At 44.7% G+C, this 21143-nt stretch overlaps 1 protein-coding gene across 3 annotated transcripts in view; it reads left to right on the top strand.

The window, feature by feature from the left end:
- Nucleotides 1–609: 609 nt before the first annotated feature.
- Prdm5 (PR/SET domain 5) overlaps nt 610–21143 on the top strand; it is a 134291-nt gene continuing 113757 nt past the window's right edge. For all 3 annotated transcript variants that reach the window (XM_048333511.1, XM_048333510.1, XM_048333509.1), the window contains exons 1-2: nt 610–940; nt 16539–16622. In XM_048333511.1, the coding sequence (XP_048189468.1) occupies nt 848–940; nt 16539–16622 (177 nt within the window). In that variant the 5' untranslated portion in view covers nt 610–847. The remainder of the gene's footprint in view (nt 941–16538; nt 16623–21143) is intronic.

Raw genomic sequence — 21143 nt, 5'->3', positions numbered from 1 at the left:
CCTGCAGCCCATTGCGCCCACGGCCCTGTGTTTCTGGATCGCCTAGGAGTTGGTCCAACTCTCTGAAACCAGCCTGAAACAGTGAAGGGCGCCGCAGCTCCAATGTGGGCAGCGCTGGCCTGTCCGAGGCTTCTGGAGGGTTCTTCCCGGGCGCGCGGCCGGCTCGGTTCTGGCGGGACGCACGCCGCGGGGTCGGCAGCCCAGCGCATCCGCCGACCCGCCAGGGAGTGGGGCTCGGGGGACGGCGAAGGCCTGGACACCCCGAGCTGGGCCACGGCAGGAAGGCCGGTGGCGGGGGACGGCCCGAGGGCGCCCCGCTGGGGGCTCCGCGCTCTCCGGGGTCCGCGCCGCCAACTTCCGACCAATCAGCGCGCGGCGACCAGAGGCTCCCACCCCGCGTCCCCGTGCGCCTCCCGCGCCTGGCCTGCGCCTCCCAGCCCAGCCCGCTCCCCGTGCGCCCCCCGCGCCTGGCCTGCGCTCCCCAACCCGGCCCGTTCCCCGTGCGCCCCCCATCCCGGCCCGCGCCCCGTGCGCCCCCCGCGCCTGGCCTGCGCCCCCCCAGCCCGGCCCGCGCCCCGTGCGTTCGGCCCGGGCCCCGTCTCCCCCGTCCCGGCCGTGGCCCCGCGATTGCCCCGAGGCGGCTCCGGGCCCCGCCAGACCCCGGACGAGGAGGGGCTGAGCCGCGGGGGATCCTGGAATCGCCTGGGAGGTGGGGATTGTGGGAGGAAAACTCCATTTCCTCCTTCCCCGCCGGCCTCTTCCCTCGGCCGCCGCCCACCCCGCACCCCAGGTCCCCACGTGTCGTGTCCCGGGGCCCGGCTCGGAGGCGCGGGGCCCGGAGCGCGCCATGCTGGGCCTCTACGTGCCCGACCGCTTCTCCCTGAAGTCCTCCGGGGTGCAAGACGGCCTGGGGCTCTACACGGCCCGCAGAGTCAGAAAGGTGGGTGACTCGGCGCCCCGCAGCCCCCGACGGTCCCTGGCCCGCGGCCCGCGCCCGCCGCGCACCCGGACACCCGGGCACCCGGGCAGTGCCACGTCGGTGTCCGGCCGGCCCGGGGTGGGGCCGCCGCCCGCCCGCCCGCGGCCAGCTTGCCCTTCCTCTTAGCCAGGAAGCTTGTCCACACCAGGCTCCCTCCTCCTCCTCCCTCCTCCTCCTCCCTCTTCCTCTCTCTTCTTCCCTCGCCTCCCTCCCTCCCCTCTCTCATTCCTCTTCCCTCTCCTCCCCCTCTTTCCCTCTCCCTCCTCCCCCTCCCTATCCCTTCTCCCCTTCCTCTCCCCTCCTCCCTCCGTTCTCCCCCGCCCCCCCCCACTTCCTCTTTCCTCCGAAGGGCTGGTGTCATCCTGCAGGCCGCCTCAGCTGCTTTCCCCAGGATGACTCCGTGTGCTCCGGGCCGGCCTGCTCATGCGGGAACCAGGGTGGGAGCCCACCCCATCCCCACCCCATCCCCACCCCTGCCACCAGCCTGGGAAGCCCAGGGTCCCGCCCCTTGCAGACAGCGGTGGGCAGCTTCTGGGACATGCCAGCTGAGAGTCCCTGGATCTCTGACTCCTCCCTCCCTACTCCCCCTGACTCTTGAATTTTTCCCAGGTTTTGGGTGAGAGCTCAGGACCAGCACACCTCGCACAGAGGGAGATAAGTGTTTGGATTAGAAGTTGCAAACTTCGAACATGGAAACACTTGTGCTATGGTAGTTTTACACGAAAATTGACCTTGAAGGCAGGTGTGTGTGAATGTGTGCGTGCATGCATAAGGATAGCCACCTTTTACCCAGTAGCTACTTTGTGTCAGATCCATACTTAGCAGTTGACCTTTATTACATGTGATTTCATCTACACAGCAATCCCTTGGATTCCCTTAGGCCTTGTTTAAGAGATGAGAAAACCAGTTCTGCTAGTGTGGCTACTGCATGTAAAGCCCATGTTCTGACAGAAAAGTGCCCTTTACATGTCTCTCTCCCTGCCTCCTCTCCCCCTCTCTGTCCTTTGTTGTTCCCCACATGTTAGCTAATAACTGGAAAATGGAATTTGGGTCAAGGGTGTGCTTTCCCAGGTTAGCTATGTGAGCAGAAGAACATCTAGAAGATACATGCAGGGTGCCCAGGACACCCCCAGTCTTAGCAGAACACCTTTGAGATGGTTTAGAGTTCATTCATGGTTGTTTTTTTTCCACCAATTGAAGAATTAAAGGAGGCCAGGTGTCAGTGGCTCACACCAGTAATCCTGAGATCTGAGAATCACAGTTCAAAGCCAGCCCAGGCAGGAAAGTCTGTGACTCTATCATTAAACTACCAAAAAAAAAAAAAAAGCAGAAAGTGGATCTGTGACTGTGACTCAAGTGGTAGAGTTTAAGCCTTGAGCAAACATAGCTCAAGGAGAGCATCCAGGCCCAGAGTTTGAGCGCTAGGACCAGCACAAAAAAAGAAAAGAATAGTAAAGAAAGGATAGGGAAGTGTTTAAAGCAGAAGGAGCGGGTTTATTTGAAAGTGAAAGAAATAGTAAAACAAACTCCTGAGCAAGGTGGGACCTGGGGTAAGCTATGTCTTTCCTGTGTAGCTGCCTACACAAAGTGTCTTGGTACTCCTCCCCACTAAGGGCATGCTCAGGCTTTGGTTGGCCAGAGCATCAATCATGCATCCATGAGAGTCCTGGGATTGGTTCCCCACCCTCAGATTGGTTGCCTGTGACTGGAAAGTATCCTCCAGCTCCCACTCCTGCACAGTACTTCTCACTGGATGGAAATAGGGGGCCTGCTCTTAGTCAAAGCCACAAGGGTACATGCATTTGCTCTGAGCCAAAGCCACAAAGGGTACATGCGTTCCGCCCGATGGATGGAACAAGATGGTGCAGTTGTTGGGGTGTTCCTCCCTGCCGGCTGCCATGTGCGAGCCTATCTTGGTGGGCATTTCCTGTCCCTAACTTTTCCTTGCGCCTAAATAGTGTCAGTAATGCTATCACATCTCCAAAACCTGATGCATTCATGGCCTGAGACAAGAGCAGACTCCAGGGCATAATATGACTCGATAAACCAATTATTAATTATTCCAAAATGGTAATTTGTGAGAATGGTCAAATGTAAAAAAAAAAGAAGAAGAAAAAACCCGGAGTCATTACTTCATTTCTATTAGAGATAAATAGATGTCAAATGACCAAATGTTAAAGTCAACTTTCCTCCAATGCCAAATCTAATCACCAAAGCACTTCTGTATGCAGTTGAAATTCTGTTAGTATGCAAATTACCCAAATGGACTTTTCTGGAAAGTCTTGGTTGTCAGTATAATTACCTAACAAAAGGCATACAATTTTCTTTCTCGTGTGTGTGTGTGTGTGTGTGTGTGTGTGTGTGTGTGTGTGTGTTAGTCTTGGAGCTTGGGGCTTAAACTCAGGTCCTGGGTCCCTGAACTTCTTTTGCTCAAGGCCAGGGCTCTACCACTTTAGCCACAGCTTCACTTATGTCTTCTTTTTTTTTTTTGTAGTCCAGTAGAAATTAGAATCTCATAGACTTTCCTGTCTTGGCTAGCTTCTAGCTGTGATCCTCAGAGCTCAGCTTTTTGAGTAGTTAGGATTACAGCATAAGCCATGGGTCTGAACACAGTTGTTAAAGATCATGTTATTTATTGTTATCAATAGCAAGACATCAAACAATTCTTCAAAGATAAGAATTACTACGATTCCATTTTTTAAAACTTGTTTTATATCACTAGATTTTTAATAGCAATGTACATCTGAGTTTGTTTTTTAATTTACTTTTATTTTGTTGTAAGGGTAATGTACGGAGAGGTTACAGTTATATAAGTAAGGTAATGAGAGCATTTCTTGTCAAACACTGTTAACACTGTTAACCCCTCCCTCATTTTTCTCCTACCTTCCCTTCCCCCCAACTTCTCCCTCCCCCAGGTTATAGAGTTCATTTCAAACCTAGTGTCTTATAGGTATTGCTGTTGGATGGGTTCACCCTTTTTCCATTGTTTCCCCATTTTGTTATTCCCCTTACTCAGATCAGGTAACCATATATACAAGACACAGGGTGCCAGAATCAAACACAATGACTACAGAGGATAAACCAAAGGGGAAAAAAAAGAGAAAGAATTTCATACATTAACAACAATGGTATCAGTAACAAAAAAAAAACCTCTTGTTTCATATTTTGGGGTTCATTTTGATTAGCATCATTTTTATATGGTCATATGAACATACCTATTAAGCTATTGTGCTCCTCTGCTAGGGCTGTCCTAGACATATATTAATTGTTACAAATGGGGGAAACTATGGAGCCTATGCTTCTTTGAGTCTGGCTTACTTCTCTTAATATGATTTTTTTCCAGGTCTTTCCATTTCCTTACAAATGGGACAATGCCATTTTTTTCTGATAGAAGCATAGAATTCCATTGTGTATATATACCACCTTTTCTTGATCCATTCATTTACTAAGGGACATCTGGGTTGATTCCATATCTTGGGTATGGTAAATAATGCTGCGATGAACATGGTTGTGCTGGTAGCTTTTCTTCTGAGTCTTTTAAAAATTAATTTTGGAAGTACTTAATTATTTGAGTACATAGGATAACTAGCTTCTGAGGTTATATATTAGTAACATTTTACTATTTCATTGACATGTGTTTGTTTTTTCCTGGCTGATGTAATTTTAGTAACGTAAATCATAAAAATTTTTATGCATATTATAGCCAGAATGCACATCTGTATTTCGGTGAATGTGCATATACTTATAGTACATCCAGATCATCACTGACGTAGGTTAGCTTAAGATCCCAAGATACTTGATGCCAAGGTCATGGGAAGGTCTCTGGATCCCCTTAAAGTAGGCCTTACCTTCTTTAGTCTTTGAATGTCTGAGGATAGAGCCAGAAAGCAGACTTCAGTCAAATTGTATGGAAGCTCGGTGCCAATATATCCTTGCCTCTGTGCATAATTAATCTCTCAGGACTTTCCAGGCTTCCTTATGCAAGGCCTAACTGAGGACAAATCAAGGGATTTGATAAGCCAAGTGTCAAATCAGCAGCTATCCAAAGGACTGTATTGAAGACTTCTCATGTTCTCTAGTCTAAACCAGTGTTGGAACATCTGTGTTGGAAATTACAGATGGTTTACGACACTTCCAGAACATGTATGCTCGTGTGTCACTCTTGCTTTATGAAAAGGGTGGAGCTCAACTCATCTGTTGGTTGCAAATTCAAAGAATGGACTCCGGATTGTGCTTGGGGAAATCCTTCCAGAAACTCCATCCTGCTATGGCCAGCAGGTTGACAGAAAGTTCTCTTGCCCCATGATTCAGGGTGTTTTCTAGAGTGAGGTCTCAGTTATATAATCACCGAATTCCCTGATGGCTTCAGTCTTAGTAGAGTTTTCCTTGCCACTTCCCTTTGTAGCAGGCCTATCACCTCAAAAACCTTTCAATGTAAAATCTATATAGTGACAAGGGCAATGATAGGATAGAGTGTTTTGAAAAGCCTGTGAGTACAAAAAGTTGAACTTACTCACACTTTTACATATTGTAGTTTGCTAATGATCAAAGTAAAACTATCCCTGCAATTGGTGCCTTTAGTAAGCTGTTCTGTGTGCTTCCATGAGCTTGCTGTGAAACTTCAGGTTGCAAATTACTGTGGAGATTAAACTTAACATTAGTTATACGAAGCTAATGCATAAGTATACCTGCCAAAAATATGTTGAGCAAGCCTATCACTATAATACAGTTTTTCCTTCTAGCAGGTCCAGTGGGGATGGTTGACATTATGCTCCAACTTGAGAAGTGGGGAAGGAAGCTGAGAGTTTGCCTCATGTCCTCGGATTCCCTGATAAGAAGAGGGTTCAGGTGGGGAAAGATACTACTGCTAGCCTCTTTCCCCTTCCAGATTTGTTTCATTTGCAGCTGTTTCTTCTCAGACTGTCCATTTGATTAGATTTTTGGTCCAGCGGGATTGGCTCATCTTGGTGATGCTTCACTTCTGTGTGAAGTTTGCCATAGTAGAAGGAAGCCAGCATATCTGTGTCTAGGTTATGTGGGCAGTGAAGCCCCCGACAGAAAGATCACTGCACAAAATACTGAGGAAAGAAGTTATCTTTCTATACCATGGGACCTACAGCCTTATGGGAAACTGGAACTATATGACAAGAACAAGGATTTAAGATATATTCAATGCCCTCAATAGCATGTCTGTATGTTGATTTTGTAACGAAATTACACAATTAGTTAATACACAGTCTGCTTGAAGAGGCAGGGACGTAGCTCATCTTCTTGTCTATGCAGTGTCTCGATGGGCCCATCGTGGAGCTGTGTGGGAAAGGGGTAGGTTGCGTGTTCATAGAAGGGTGAATCCCAGGCTGTGTTGTCAGGATGTCCGTGGGAGGTGCTAGGAGCAGTGTGGGGACTCTATTCCGACCTCCCTTGTTGAGACCTTTTGTGCTGTGTGTATTATTTCACTGGGCCTGCAGCCTGCAGCTGTCGGGGCCACCGAGTTCCAGTGAAGGCATCGCGGTGGTGTCTGTTGTGAGTCTGGGGCGAGGGTGGCCATGGTTGTGAGTTGAAGTGCTGCTTGCCACTTGGGCCGGTTCTGAGTGCTTTGTGGACAGAACTGCTGGGAATAAAACTGAAGCTGTCCTGGGAGCTCTAGGCTGGGGAGTTACAGAAACATTCTCTTGGAGACCTCCTTGCACCCAGGAGCCCAGGGCCCCTGGAACTGTCATCTCCCATCTCCAGGCATGCAACGTCTTATTTTATCAGACACCAGTCTCCAGTGGCTCTCCAGTTTACAGATTACAGTATTGCTCAATCGTTACACTTGCTGGAATTGTGATAGTTTTCGTTATGTCTTTTAGTATATTTTTTCTCCTTCTAATCTCTTCTTCTTTTTTTTTTTCAAGTGCTAAAAAATTTTGTGATCATGAGAAATAGCTATTGCTTTTCTTTTACAGAAGCCCTTTAACTTGTTACTTAGCCTTAGTATATTAGAGTTAGTATGTAATTGGGTTTTTTTTTGGGGGGGGGAGCTAAAGACTAATAAGAAAACTGAAGAATAGCAAAAGAGAGGATGTAGGAATAAGATGAATTGTGTCCCCTAATTCCAGTAACAAACCTTGCTGAGGAGTTGGGTGCTAAAGGCTCATGCTTGTAATTCTAGGTACTCAAGAGGCTGAGATCACAGGATCACAGTTCAGAGCCAGCCCTAGGCAGGAAAGTTTATAGGACTCTTATTTCCAATTAATTACCAAAAAGCTGGAAGTGGAGCTGTGGGTCAAGTGGTAGAGTGCTATCTCAGGGACAGTGCCCAGGTTCCGAGTTCGAGCCCCAGGACTGACATACATTCACACAAAACAATATTGCTAAGGGCCTTTTCTCCTTATCTGAGTATATACCAGCCATAGTGAATTAATTCAGATGGTGTGGTGTGACTCTGTTCCTGGCTTTCTTTCCTCCAAACCCTGTCTCATTGCCTAAGGAGCTAATCTATTTATTTATGAATGATTGATTGACATTACAGACCTTATTTATTTATTTGTTATTGATTGATTGGTTGATATTGAAGTTTAAACTCAGGGGTTCCTACCTCTCTTTGTTTTCATTAGTTTTGAATAGTGTCTCTTCACCCAGGCTCTCTGGACATTGATCCTCCTTACGCTCCAAGTGTAGATTAAAGATATGGTCACTGTGCCCAGCTTCTTATTGCTTAGATGGGGTTTCATGAACTTCCTGGGCTGGCCTGGAACAGGCCTCTGGACCTCAGACTCCCAAGTAGAGAATACGACAAGTGTGAGCCACTTGGTTGTAGTGAGTTCTTGATGGCATTCTGAGTCGTGAAGGTGAAGACATTCTCCCATCTTACCTTGCCCTTTCCAGGCGCACTTTTCAGTTCTTGGTTTAAACTCTACAGATCATTAGTTTTCTTGATATATGACATTCTTGCTGGGGTGAGATGGAATCTCAATGTTGTTTTGATTTGTGTTTCCTTTATGGCCAGTGATGTAGAGCATTTTTTCATATGTCTCTTGGCCATTCTCATTTCCTCATCAGAGAAGTTTCTTTGTAAGTCTTTAGCCCACTTGATGAGGGGGCTAATGGTTCTTTGCGGTTTTGTTTTGGAAGAAGGTAATTTTTTTAGTTCTGCATATATTTTAGAGATGAGGCCTTTGTCTGTTGAATGTCCGGTAAAGATCTTCTCCCAGTCTGTGGGCTTTCTGTTTATCTTGCGAGCTATGTCCTTTGCCGTGCAGAAGCTCTGCAGTTTGATGCAGTCCCTTTGTCCAACCTTTCTTTGATTTGTAGCCTTTCTGGGTCTTTGTTCAGGAAGTTCCGTCCTGTGCCAAGGAGCACAAGTGTTTCTCCTACTTCTTCCTTTAGTGTTTTCAGGGTGTCTGTTTTGATTTCAAGGTCTTTAATCCATTTGGAATTGATTTTGGTGCAGGGTGATATATATGGATCTAGTTTTAGTTTGTTGCATGTGTTGAGCCAGTTTTTCCAGCACAATTTGTTAAAGAGGCTATCTTTCTTCCAAACTATTGTTTTGGCCCCTTTATCAAATATTAAGTAGGCGTAGTTCTGTGGGTTCATTCCCGGGTCTTCAATTCTGTTCCATTGGTCTTCAGGCCTGTTCCGGTGCCAATTCCAAGCTGTTTTTATTACTATAGCTTTATAATACAACTTGAAGTTGGGTATTGTAATTCCCCCAACACTGTTCTTTCTGCTTAGGATTGTTTTTGCTATTCTAGGTCTTTTATTATTCCATATGAATTTCTGGATTGCTTCCTCTATTTCATCAAAAAAAAGTGGTGTTGGGATATTAATGGGTATTGCATTGAATTTGTAGATAGCCTTTGGCAATATTGCCATTTTGATTATATTAATCCTCCCAATCCAGGAGCATGGGAGGTTTTCCCATTTCCTTAGTTCTGACTTAATTTCGTTTTTCAAGATTTTAAAGTTCTCCTCAAAGAGGTCTTTCACTTCTTTGGTTAAGGTTATTCCTAGGTATTTTATGTTTTTGGGGGCTATTGCAAAGGGCGTTGCTTTCCTGATATCAGCCTCGTTCTTTGGGTCGTTAGCATAGAGAAAGGCCATTGATTTTTGAAGGTTTATTTTATATCCTGCAACTTTGCCAAAGTTTTGGATCACCTCTAGTAGCTTGGGGGTAGAGTCTATGGGATTCTTTAGGTATAGGATCATGTCATCTGCGAAGAGAGAGAGTTTAACTTCATCTTTTCCTATTTGGATCCCCTTTATATTTTCTTCTTGCCTAATTGCTCTGGCTAGAAATTCTAGTACTAGTTGGAGGGGATGTGGCCAAAAGGGAACCCTACTTCATTGTTGGTGGGAATGTAAACTGGTTCAGCCACTCTGGCAAGCAGTATGGAGATTCCTCAGAAGGCTAAATATAGAACTCCCCTATGACCCAGCAGCTCCACTTTTGGGTATCTATCCAAAAGACCACAAACAAAATCACAGTAATGCCACCAGCACAACAATGTTCATTGCAGCACAATTTGTCATAGCGAGAATCTGGAACCAACCCAGATGCCCCTCAGTAGACGAATGGATCAGGAAAATGTGGTACATATACACAATGGAATTTTATGCCTCTATCAGAAAGAATGACATTGTTCCATTTGTAAGGAAATGGAAGGACTTGGAAAAAGTTATACTAAGTGAAGTGAGCCAGACCCAAAGAAACATGGACTCTATGGTCTCCCTTATTGGGAATAATTAGAACAGGTTTAGGCAAGTCATAGCAGAGCATCACAAGGCCCAATAGCTATACCCTTATGAACACATAAGATGATGCTAAGTGAAATGAACTCCATGTTATGGAAACAATTGTTATATCACAGTTGTAACTACTTTCAACGTCCCATGGGTATCTGTAGCTTCTATTATTGATGATGTTCTTGTATCACATTCCTGTGGTGGTACCTACATTATCTCTGTAATCTTATCTGAGTATATTGGAAACCGTGTTTACTGGTATTGGAAGTAGGAAATTGAAAGGGAATAGCAAATTTGAGAGACACAGGGTAAAAAAAGAGAAACAACTACAAAAGCAATACTTGCAAAACTGTTTGGTGTAAGTGAACTGAACACTTCGGGGCGGGAGGGAAAGGGGGGAATGGAGGGGGGTATGAGGGCCAAGGTAACAAACAGTACAAGAAATGTATCCAATGCCTAATGTATGAAACTGTAACCTCTCTGTACATCAGTTTGATAATAAAAATTTGAAAAAAAAAATAAACTCTACAGATCCCACAGGATCTCGTCTATTGTCTATAAATGTTTTTTGAGGCCAGAGTTATTGACAGCACTGAGGTATTTGTTTCTTGTCATTGTTATCATGAATCATTATAAACTTAGTGGCTGAAAACAACACAGATTTATTATCCTTTGGTTCTGGAGTACAGAAGTCTGAAATCAGTGGGCTTGGCTAGGCTTGGCTTGCCAGGGACTTTCTGTGGTTGTCCAGAGGCTGGCTGCATACCTTGGCTCATGGCCCCACATCATTTCAACCCCTGCTTTTGTTGCCATAGTTCTGCTTTTGACTTTGGCCCTTCTGCCTCCCAATTGAGGACTCATGTGGCTGAATATGCCCCAGATACTCCATAATAATCCCCCGTATCTCAAGATCCTTACTATAGACCCATCTGCAAAGCACCATTTCCAATATGCAGTAGCACATAAGGTAGCACAGATCATGGGGTTAGGATGTGGCCATTGTTAGCAGCCTCTTTGGGTCTACCATGCCCCTGAACTACAGTTCTTTCATGTCACAATTATCAGACATTTACAAGATAAACTGGGATGAGTCCTTTCTCATAGGCCGATCTCAATCTCAATAGGTTTAGAGTGCTTCCAGTGTGTCTAATGTATTGATAAACATTCTGCTTCCTTTGCAGTATTGATTCTGGCCTGAGTCTACAAGATTAGCATTCCAGCAGCATAACTCAAGTGAATAGTTCCTTCAGAAAGAGGAAGAAGAGAGTGAACACAAGGAGAGGAACACAAGGAGTAGAAAAGAGTAGATTCTGATGGTGTTTCAAAGTGCTAGTACTGAAGGTATTAACGCTGAGGACACGGAAACTGAGATTTGCAGTCACCCAGTCAATAGTTGTGTCTCAGGTTCTACTTCCTTTCAAAGTGCTATCTCCCTGTCTTTTAAACCCAAGGCTGCATGCATTCTGCTTCTCACTGAAGGAATCACACTAGAGACATCTGGTGAAGAAGAGTGCTAAGCAAAATAATCCTTGAAATAAAGGCTGAATTCTTAACTTGTAAAATAGAATAAGCTAAAAAAAAGGTTAAGGTCAAGTTATGTACAAGTTGTACGGCATGTATAATACTTGAAATAAAGGCTTAACATTTGGTTTGTAAAATAGGATAAGCTAAAAGAAAAGGTTAAGTTGAAGTTATATTGGTTAGAAAAATAATATGAGAAGGAAAAACATAAGATGTAGGAGAAATAGGTAGAGCAAGGAAAAGCCACCATGCGTAAATGTTAATACAAGAAGACTGGATTTTGTGGAATGAGGTTCTTTGTTGGTCAGTGTAAAGGTGACTCTGGTGAGAAAGAATGGATTTTTATCCTCCAGCTCTAATTCTGCCAGTGGATATTTATTGACCTTTCCTGGTGGCTGCTGATAACTGATTTGGAGATAGAATCAGAGTTAAAATCATCATCATATATCTGCCTTGTGTGACATGCCCTGTATGCCCAAACTCATATTCTTGTTGTTTTGGATTAAAAATGTACAAAAACCAACCCACATATACTGTTTGCTCTGAAACTAGATGTGTGTGTGTGCGCACACACATACACGTATGTATACACACATATGTTTTGGTGGTACTTGGATTTGAACTCAGGACCTTGAACTTGCTAGGTGTGATGTGACTGAACCATACTTCCAGCTCTGCTTTTTACTGGGTGTGTTTTAGGATAGAATCTCTCTTTCTGACCAGGCACTCTCTGAGCTGTGATTCTCCAGGGTTTCTGTTGTCTCAGGGTTATTTTGAAGGCTACAGTACAGCATCCAGCTTCCTTCTGGGGAGATGGAGTTTTTAGGACTTTTCTTCCTGGGCTAGCCTGGCACCGTGATGCCCCAATGTCTGTTTAACATGATCCGTCACAATGGCACCTGGTCGTGGGTTGAAAATTGGTCTTGTGAAATTTTCTCTCCCTTCAACTGAGGTCCTCAGACTTCAGCCTTCCAAGTAGCTAGGGCTATAGGCATGAACCACTGATGCCCAGCTACGGCTTCAGCCAGCCCTACATTGCTATAACAAATAGCTTGAGATGATCTTTTATAAGCAGATTTATAAGCAATGGACTCTAGTCCATTGTCAGTAGGCTCTGTTTTTTGGGGGCGGTGATAGGCATCATGGTGGGAAGTGTGCTGCCCTGAGCACTGAAGCAAGAGGAAGGGGCTGGGGCCTAAAAGAGCAACCTCTCCCCCCTTCTCCCCATGACCTCTGGTCAAGCCCTATGCTCAAAAAGTTTCAGCACTGCCCCATGCTGCCATTCAGGGGTCAAATGTCTGCCACATGAACTTTAGGGGAATACTTACAGCTGAAAGAATAGCGACTCACTTGCCTGCATCCGGACTTCTTTTCCTTGACACCATGCAGTTTACTTGGTTCTCCATTCTTTCCCCTTCAGACTTTTGAACTCTGTAGAAGTGATAGATTTAAATCTTTCTCCTCCCAATTTATGCTGCAGAAAAAAAGTGGCCAGTTGACTTTTGGAGAGACCGGCTGCGCTGGAAAAAGCAGACTTGGGTTATTATCGCCTGCTGCAATGGTTGGTAAAGGTTAAATACATGATAAAGTGGACTGAAAATTGAACCACGTCCATTAGCTAAATCCTCAAATTTATTATAAATGCACCTTATTTTTCCATCTCTTCTCTGTACGGGCTTTCACCGCATTTCACTGCATTTCAGTTCAACCGTCAAAACACTGAGCATTTGCTTTGAGCAAGGCAATGCCTGGGATCTTGCAAAATGTCTGTAGTGGGGTCTGAGAGGGGAAATGGCCAGCCTGCTTTGAGTGGGATGGATGGGTGGTTTCTGTCAGGGTTTTGCTCTGCAGCAATGAAACAGAGGTGCTGGAGTTTTCTCCTCAAAATAACCCAGTGGCTTTTCATGCTGCCTCTGACCTTTGCTAGCTGGCTGATCTTCATCAAGCTATGTAAATGCTCTGAGCCTCAGTTTTCTTGGTTGTCACGTAGGAAAATTTCCACAAAGGATTACTGCAAGGGAACGTGGCTCCAGTAGTGCAGTATTATTAATTCCTTCATGATGTTGCATTTCTTATGCAGCTTTTCTTGCCTGCTAGCAAATACTGGTTAGGTCCCATTTTGAGTCAAGAAATTACGTGAGTGTGTGTGTGTGTGTGTGTGTGTGTGTGTGTGTGTGTGTGTGTGTATGTACTGGAGTTTAAACTCAGGGACTTAGGTTTGCTAGGCCAGTAGTACCCTAACATTTGAGCCACATTCCAAGTTCCTTTCTGCTTTAGTTATTTTTCAGACAAGGTCTCATGTTTTTGCCTGGAGCTGATCTCAGGCCACAATCTTCCTGATTACACTTGCCCTGTAGGTGTAATTACAGGGATGAACCATGATGCTTTGGCTTTTTGGTTGAGATGGGGTGAAGGGCATCTTGGCAACTTTATAGGAATCTTCCTGGATAGTTGGGATTAAAGAGGCAAACTATCATATCCAACCTTTGAAAAATGATTACTGTTTGGTACTGGGGTTTGAACTTAGGCCTTTCTGCTTGCCAGACAAGCATTCTACTATTTGAGCTATGTCTCTAGTCCTTTTTGCTCTGTTTTTTGCTTTTGTTTTTCTTTTTCTTGGTGCTGGTCCTGGGGTTTGAACTCAGGGCCTGGGCACTGTCCCTAGGCTTTGCTTTTATTACACAAGGCTAGTGCTCTACCACTTGAGCCACAGCTTTACTGGCTTGGTTTGAGTAGTTTTTCAGAGATATCAGTCTCATGGACTTTTCTGCCTGGGCTGGCTTTGAACCACAATCCTCAAATCTCAGCCTGCTGAGTATGCTGGGTTACAGGCCTGAGCCACCCATGTCTGATCCCCCTGGTTATTTTTGAGATAGCATCTTGCTTTCCGTTTGGGTCCACAGTGGATCACGATCCTCGTATTTACCTTCGGGATGAGTAGCGAGGATGATATGTGTAGTGTGCCATGTGCATCTTGTTTGTTAAGATGGATTTCACCAACTTTCCCCCAAGCTGGCCTTGAACCACAGCCCTCCCAGTCTGTCTCTTAAGTAGCTTGGGTTGTAGGTGTGAGCCACTGGCTCCTGTGACATCATTTCTTTTGGTCTGAGACATGGTGCCGAGTGCCCATCCTGGCATGAGTGCATGCTTAGTGTGGGGGGTCTCTAGAGACTGGACAGGCTTCCGGCCCCTTCTGATTGTTCTTCCTAATCTTTGTTTTGGTGTCATTTCTGTGTTGATATAAACAGCTAGCAATCTCCCTGCTCTCTCTCTCTTCTAACCTCCCTTTCTCCCTCCCTCCATCCCTCCCTCCCTCCCTCCCTCCCTTTCTTTCTTTCTTTTGGTCAGTCCATGGGGCTTGAATTCAGGGCCTGGGCGCTGTCCCTGAGCTTTCCTGCTCAAGGCGAGAGCTCTACCCGCTTTCACCACAGCTCTTCTTCTTGTTTTCTGGTTGTTCATTGGAGATTAGTCTCATGGGCTTTTCTGCCTTGCTGGCTTTGAACTGTGATCCTCAGCTCTCAGGTTCCTGATTAGATAGGACTACAGGCATGAGCCACCAGTGCCCAGCCTCCCTGTTTGGTCTGTGTTTGTCTTACTTAGAATTTATGGTTTCCAGTTGCAAGCTCTCTATGTTCTACCCCTGTTGTTAACATGAAATAACTGGTCTTAGTGACTGCTTGTCTTTTTTTCATCTGGGCTCATTATTTGTAGTTCCTCTCTAAGTTTTCAAATTTTACTCTTCCCAGGAGTTGAGTTTTCTGTTGTTCATTAAGTAATTTATATTCCTTAAAACACTGCATTGGTGGTTACATTTCCCCTAATGAGGTTCATCAAAAGCTCCTCTGGAGATTTTGTTATTTTTCTTCCTATTCTTCGGGCAATGAGGAGGACTCCACTGAAAACAGTGAAAACAGTGGTTGGGAGGAAGCTCACAGAAGGGTGGGGCACCTCCTTCTCACGCACTCTTACTACTTGAAGATGGGGACCCAGTGTCCCCCCCCAACCACACCCCTTGCATCTGTGTTCCTGCTTCAGTCCACTGTGAGAAAGACATGCCACCTGTCCATCAACTGTGACCTTGCAAGCCAGACTACAGCGGCCAGCCACTCCGCTCTGCACACCTGAGGCTAACACACCGGGGGCTTGCACACCCAGGCTTTACACATCCAGGCCCTGCATCTGATGGTTGACATGCTTGAGTCTGTTACACGTGGTTTGAACAGGTAGGGGCTTAGAGCCGTGTTTGAAACACTTAGGAGGTGTGCCTCACCATTTGCACACTCAGTGCTGCACTGCACGGTTGCACAGAGGGCTTCAAAGCACACACTTGGAGGAAGTCGTGCAGAGTGAAGTGTACCCACTAGGCTGTTCAGAAGATTGGCAGGTGGATGTCAACCATTTATGAGCAGTCTTCCTCTGAGAACGGCAGCCTCCTCCTTTCTTGTGTAAAATAGGGATGAATTGGGGACTTCTATAGAAGCCAGGTGACTTTGTGCCCAGTGGGTGTGTCTCTCAAGTCAGGCAACATTCATTGCTTTTCATATCGAGGGAGATTGAAGTGCTCAGTGCCTCCTCAAACTTGGAAAGTGCAGGACTTAACTCTTTCCTGAGGGCTCCTGGGCTGTGGAGTCTGACTTCTAGGTTAGAAGCGGATGAAGCTGGTTTTTGGGTATGTAAATGAGTTCATGTTTTTGGAATGTCTCAACCTATTTTATTTAAAGATTTAGAGGACTGTTTTTCTTTTGGGGCTGGTACTGTGGCGTTCTTTTTGGGTTGGGATTCAGGGTCTCATGCTATGCTCATGCTTGGCTTTTTTGCTCAAATCTGGGGCTCTACCACTTGAACCACACCTTTACTTAGGACTTTTTGCTGGGTAAGTGGAGATAAAAGTCTTATGGATTTTTCTGCCCAGGCTGGCTTCAAACCTCAATCCTCATCAGATCTCAGCCTCCTGAGGAGCTAGGATTATAAGTGCGAGCTACCAGTGTCTAATTGAAGAAAAAAAACAAAACAAAACAAAATCCTCAAATGTAAAAAACTGTCCCATGTTTGTAGCTTGATTATTATGCTATTTTTTTTTAATTTTGCCAGTCCTGGAACTTGAACTCAGGGCCTGAGCACTGTCCCTGGCTTCTTTTTGCTCAAGGCTAACACTACCACTTGAGCCATAGCACCACTTCCAGCTTTTTCTGTTTGTGTGGTGCTGAGGAATAGAACCCAGGGCTTCATGCATGCTAGGCAAGCACTCTACCACTAAGCCTTCTGAGCCCTATTGTGCTAATCTTTCAATGTTATCATTGCTACTCAGGGTGAAAAGTTTGGGCCCTTTGCTGGGGAGAAGAAGATGCCTGAAGACCTGGATGAAAATATGGACTACAGATTGATGTGGGAGGTGAGACTGTGGCATTTTTAAAATATTAAAATATTTTTAAATATTAAAAATATATTTCTCCGGATACTATTTTGTATAGATGGAAAGGCATGTGAACTGAGAGTCTATAGTAATTCTAGCCGAGTATTTAAGTACTAAAATGTCCTAATTTTGGAGCTGAGCATTAAAAATCTATTAGATGGATGAAATTACTAGACAATTCTCTTAGGACTCTGAAAGTTAGAGCCCATCTCTGAAAAAGAAGTTTTCCATCTTGAAAGATGCTTTGGATTTAAACATAAATATATTCTGGATTTAGAATTTGATATTTGTGAGTGAACTGATTCTTTTCTCGAACTTCTGTTTCCTCATTAAAGCTATTGAACAGAAACAGTTCTGAGCTCTAAGCTGAACCAAAGCAAAAATCCCATTTTAAAATGTATCTGACCTTTAAAAACATACATTTAGGAAACCTTGACACTGTAGGCAGCCTTTGCAATCCAAAGTTGCTTTCATTCCAAGATACGTATGGATCCGTCTATGTCTATATATCACAAGAATTTTCATCCTTCTATTGGCCACTTAAATTTATTGTTGTTTTTGTGTAGCAATTAGAAGAAAGGACTGAGGAATAGAAATAGGAAAGCTGAAGTGCAGAGACTGTTGAAACGAAATTTTGGAAAAACAACACCCTGGGAATTATATTTGCTTTGTTTATCTATCTATCTATCTATCTATCTATCTATCTATCTATCTATCTATCTATCTATCTATCTGTCTGTCTGTCTGTCTGTCTGTCTGTCTGTCTGTCTGTCTGTCTGTCTGTCTGTCTATCTGTGTGCTGGGACAGGTGTAGAACTCAGGGCCTGGGTGGTTTCCCTTTAACTTTTTCTTCTAAATGCTGGGGCCTGTACCACTTGGCTTATCACCTCACTTCTGGCGTTTTTGCTGGTTAACTGGAGTCTCATGGACTTTCTTGCCCAGGCTGGCTTTGAAGGGTGATCCTCAGACCTCAGCTTCTGAAGTAGCTAGGATTGCAGGTATGAGCCCCTGGTACCTGGTTTCTTTGAGGAATGCCAGGTGGGGCTTCAGTGTCAAGGCTCCTAACGCAGGAAAGGCTGAGACTCTGGAATAGAGAACCCTACCTAGAAAGCAATCAGTGTGTCCAGAGGAACAGAAACCACAGGCTATTTTACATACATGTAAAGAGAGATGTAATTCAAGGTATTTTCTCATGCATTTGTTAGATAGCAAGTCTGAAGTCTATAGGGCATGCTGACAAGCTGGAAATTCAGACAGGAGTGAATGCTGTAGTCTATAGGCAGAATTTCTTCTTTGAAAACCTAGTTTTTGCTCTTACGGCATTGGAAGAGAGTCATGTGCATGGTGAAGGAATAAAGGTTAGGAATATAGATTACTGCACTCACAATATACCTACCCACCACGTAGGTTCATGTTTGATTAAGTGGCCGAACACTGTCACTTAGCCAAGTGACTTATAAGGGCATTGTAATGTATTGCCTGTAAGCAAAGCACATTTCTCAGCATCGTGCCTGTTACGGAGACTTCTCAGACCTGGTAAGGAGGAAGATTTCTGAAAGGCTTCCTTAGTATAAACGATCAAAATTGAGATTAATAGCATAGTCCAGAGTATAATTTTAAATGTGAAATGTTATTGATACTGCCTTTATTTAGCACACTGTGTTGTTTATTTTTATGAACCTAAAATATGTCTTAATTGCCATCACTGCTTTTTTTCCTTCCCCCAAGGTCTTAATTTTGTCAGCAGTTAATTCTTTTGTCATGAAGGTTTTCATAAATCAAACAGCATGTGGCCAAAGATAACTAAGTCTCAAATGATAAAAATAGCAACCCTTAACAGGTTATTAATAATGGCTTTTGATATTTATTTTCTTGTCTTAACATTTTAGCATGATGATTTGGTTAATGTTTTACACAGCTGGTTATGAGGCATTTTAACACAGATAATGATTATAATTTTTATCTTGGAAAGAAAACTTGCAGATGGAAAACTTAAGATTGCTTTTATATTGTTCAGTGCCAGTTCAGTAATATAGCATAACTTTTCATTGTCCTCGTTTTTTTGTTTTTTTTTTTTCTTGGTGCAAGTCTTGGGCCTTGAACTCAGGGCCTTACTGCTGCCCCTGATCTTTTTTGCTTAAGGCTAGTCACTTGTGCCACTGCTCCACTGGCTTTTGGATGGTTAATTGGAGAAAAGAATTTCATGGGATGGCTGGAACCCTGATTCTCAGATCTCAGGCTCCTGAGTAGCTGGATCACAGGCATGAGCCACCAGCACCCTGCCCCTTTCCTTATATTAGTGTTGGGTACAGTAGAACTTAGAAGAGCCCAGAGAAAGGAGAATAATTTCCCTAACTATTAGTTTCTCCTCTGAAGCCCTTGAGCCCTCACGAAGTAAGAAGTGAGAGAGCTCACATGAGATAAAGACCTCTTTTCTGGAGGAGAACTTGAGGCCAGCTTTGAAGCCACTTCTGTATGCCCTGTACTTCCATTGCTCACCCCTTTGCAGCTCCCGAGTGGGTCATCCTTCTCAAGCCAATAGTTACCTGTATTGTGACTATGGAACCTGAGCCAGAGGCAGGTGCCAGCATTCGGAAAGGATGTCACATGAGACAGCACGAATTATAGCTCTTTCCTAATTTATATTTGTACTTGATCACGGTGCTGGTGGTTCTTACAGACAAGGCAGGCTTTTAAGTGTCGGTTTCATACCAAAGAACTGGAACCGCCACATGGTAATGAGCCGATGCCACTAATAGGGGCGAGCTTTGGTAGCATAGGAGAGAGTGACTGACATTGGTTGCTTGAAGCTCCCTTCCCTCCAGAGGCACAGCTTAGAATTGACTATGCTCATGCATCAGAGGTATTTTCCAAACCTCAGTTTCTTTCTACACTGGCCACAAATATTTGAAGTTATTGTTTGAAGAGACTCAATCTTGTTTGTCATTCATGCTTCTTGATGCTCTCAGGTTTTTCTTTTCTCCTTCCTTCCTTCCTTCCTTCCTTCCTTCCTTCCTTCCTTCCTTCCTTCCTTCCTTCCTTCCTTCCTTCCTTCTTTTTGTGCCAGTCCTGGGGCTTGAACTCAGGGCTTGGGTACTGTCCTTGAGCTTTTTAGCTCAAGGCTAAGGCTCAACCACTTGAGCCACACCTCTACTTCTGGCTTTTCGTATAGGTTGAAGATAAGAGTCTCGTAGACTTTCTTACCCAGGCTGGCTTTGAACTGCGATCCTCAGATCTCAGCTTCCTGAGTAGCCAGGATTATAGAAGAGTACTGCTGGCACCTGGCTCAAGTTTCATTTTCGAGCAGCGTTTATTAGCAGAGGAATTCTGGATTTCTCGGGCTCGGGCCAGCTGTAATGCTGTAATGCTGGGACGTTGGGAGCCAGAGATTGTCACTCTGAATGCTTCTCGTTGACAGTTTGGGGGAAGGTGCTCAGTTGTCAGTATTGTATTCTATTCTTCCCTTAGTGAGAAGGACTTTTCCCTATTTTTCCCTACCAATTTAAACTCAAGATGCATTGCTTTTCACACTCTACTCTTTCACACTCACCTTTAAGACCAAGATGCATTCATATAGTGTTGCTCGAACTCTCAACGATACATTCCTTTAGTATCTCTACACCATCCTCTCTGTACAGTATCTCCTGTAGAGACTGGGAATTCTAACTGAGAGGAAATATTTCAACTGTTGCATGAAATAGTTCCTAAATACTGATCCTAAATAAAGGAGGTATTTCACATAACAATTGAAATACTTCCTCTTCAGCTATTGGCATACGCCTTTAAATTATGCCATTGGAAGAATAACATATGGTTTATTGGCTCTGCCATTGGTATTGACATTTATTTAGTTATTTATTTTCCTGTATATTTGTGTCAGTACTGGGGCTTTCTTGAACTCAGGACCTCATGCTCTTGCTTGGCTTGTTTCTGATCAATATTGGAACAGTACCACTTGAGCCACACCTCCAGTTCTAGCTTTTTTACAGGAGGTAATATTCTGGAAATAATATCCTTACAGATTTCTTTGTGTGGTTTAGCTTCAGACCTCAGTTTTTAGACATAAACCTCCTGATCAGCCAGGATTACAGGCGTGAGCTGCTGGTTCTGGGCTGCTGTTCCTGGTTGGGATATTAAAGTGAGCACTGGGGTGTGCAGTGTCTGGTTTTGAATCCTCTCCACAGCTTTGCCTTGTAGGCCATGGTTATGTCTTCTTTTTCCAAAGCATTTCTCTGGCATTGCCTGTAGAAGCTGGCCTGGCGAGTTCTGAAGACTTGACACTGCCTTGGCTTTCCCGGTGGAACCCTTCACTCCTGAGCTGTGTCTCCATGTGAATCCCGGAGACCCTAGGGCTGTTCCATCCCCCCTCTCTCTCAGTGGGGCTGGGCTGCGTTGCCCCTAATCTTTCACCATTCACAGATGAAGCTGGCTGTCCAGTGGTGTGATGTGTCACCCACCAGGGCCGACGCTGTGTCATGGCCCGGACACCGTGGCTGTAAA

Source organism: Perognathus longimembris, chromosome 24, assembly GCF_023159225.1.
Source record: "Perognathus longimembris pacificus isolate PPM17 chromosome 24, ASM2315922v1, whole genome shotgun sequence".
In the NCBI taxonomy this organism is placed as follows: Eukaryota; Metazoa; Chordata; class Mammalia; order Rodentia; family Heteromyidae; genus Perognathus; species Perognathus longimembris.
The sequence above is the reverse complement of the archived record's forward strand: the minus strand, read 5'-3'. Positions and strand labels throughout refer to the sequence as shown.